Source organism: Chiloscyllium plagiosum, chromosome 45, assembly GCF_004010195.1.
Source record: "Chiloscyllium plagiosum isolate BGI_BamShark_2017 chromosome 45, ASM401019v2, whole genome shotgun sequence".
NCBI classification, from domain to species: domain Eukaryota; kingdom Metazoa; phylum Chordata; class Chondrichthyes; order Orectolobiformes; family Hemiscylliidae; genus Chiloscyllium; species Chiloscyllium plagiosum.
This window is the reverse complement of record NC_057754.1, coordinates 3,243,561-3,244,882: the sequence shown is the minus strand read 5'-3', so window position 1 is coordinate 3,244,882 and position 1,322 is coordinate 3,243,561. Positions and strand designations below refer to the sequence as shown.

The 1,322-nt window shown below is 54.4% G+C and overlaps 1 protein-coding gene across 1 annotated transcript in view; it reads right to left on the bottom strand.

The window, feature by feature from the left end:
- The window catches only part of prdx5 (peroxiredoxin 5), a 20,275-nt gene extending 19,827 nt beyond the window's left edge, over positions 1-448 (bottom strand). Inside the window, exon 1 of the mRNA XM_043682631.1 lies at positions 241-448. Coding sequence (XP_043538566.1) covers positions 241-330 — 90 coding nt within the window. The 5' untranslated portion in view covers positions 331-448. The remainder of the gene's footprint in view (positions 1-240) is intronic.
- Between the last annotated feature and the right edge of the window lie 874 nt (positions 449-1,322).

Genomic DNA, 1,322 nt, shown 5'->3' with positions numbered 1-1,322 from the left:
CCCTCCAACACCAAGCCCCTCTCCCCTCCAACACCAAGCCCCTCTCCCCATGACCCTCCAACACCAAGCCCCTCTCCCCTTGACCCTCCAACACCAAGCCCATCGCCCAACACCCCTTGCCCATTGCCCATCACCAACCCAAGCCCCTCCCCCAGCAGCAGATAGGTGCCATAGGGAGGTCAGAGGTCAAAGTGACCTTCCCTTGGCTTCATGCAGCCCGCCTGACCCCTAACCTCTGACCTTGATGGGCATGGTGGCGGCTGAAACGCGGTGAATGTGCCTCAAGCTCCTGCCGACCGATCCGCAAAGCCTCTGGTACAGCTGGCTCATTGCGCCGCCTTTATCTAGCGCCGTCAGCGACCGCCCTCCATCTATAATCCCTGCCCCTCCTTCCCCGCAACGGCCGCAGTCGCCCCTGGCAACCGGGCTGGCCCCGCCCCCGGCGCGGGCGGGGCCCGGCCAATGACGTCACCGCCCACCCGCTCACTCAGGGTGACTGGACACTGAACATGCGCGCTGCCGACCGGCCGAGTGCCGGCGCCGGACATGCGTGCTGCTGCCAGACCGGGTCCGGCAGTCACAGGCGCACTACCGTTCGTCCGTCGTTGAGCATGCGCATCAGCCGGTCCTGCCCGGAACGTCACCCAGACCGTATTGAGCATGCGCATTTTCCGTCCAGTTACAATGACTTGACATAAAGCATGCGCACTAGCTTCGTTCTGTGGAGAGGGTACTCATGATGACGTCATTGGACACACAATCTCGAGTGTCAGTGGTTCGATACCCACTACAGCTGGAATTAATTAATACTAACCTAATAAGATTATTTTACATTAATCTTAATTTTGGTACGATTACAAGTAATACTATTAACATTAATCTGATTAATAATACTAGTCTATCAACATTAATCCTTGAATTCTCTCCCTCATGGCACTGTGGGGTTTACAGTTTAACGCCATTTTCTTAAGGGCAACTAGGGATGGGCTATAAATGCTGGCTCATTCAGTGAAGCGGAGTGAATTTATCAAAAAAAATCACAGGTTCATTTCTGCTTTCCTTAGCTGTTCGGTTCTGGATGGGGCATTGGGTTCATAGAGTCACAGAGATGTACAGCATGGAAACACACCCTTCGGTCAAACCCGTCCATGCTGACCCAGATATTCCAACCCAATCTAGTCCCACCTGCCAGCACCCGGCCCATATCCCTCCAAACCCTTCCTATTCATATACCCATCCAAATGCCTCTTAAATGTTGTCATTGTACCAGCCTCCACCACATCCTCTGGCAGCTCATTCCATACACGTACCACCCTCTGGGT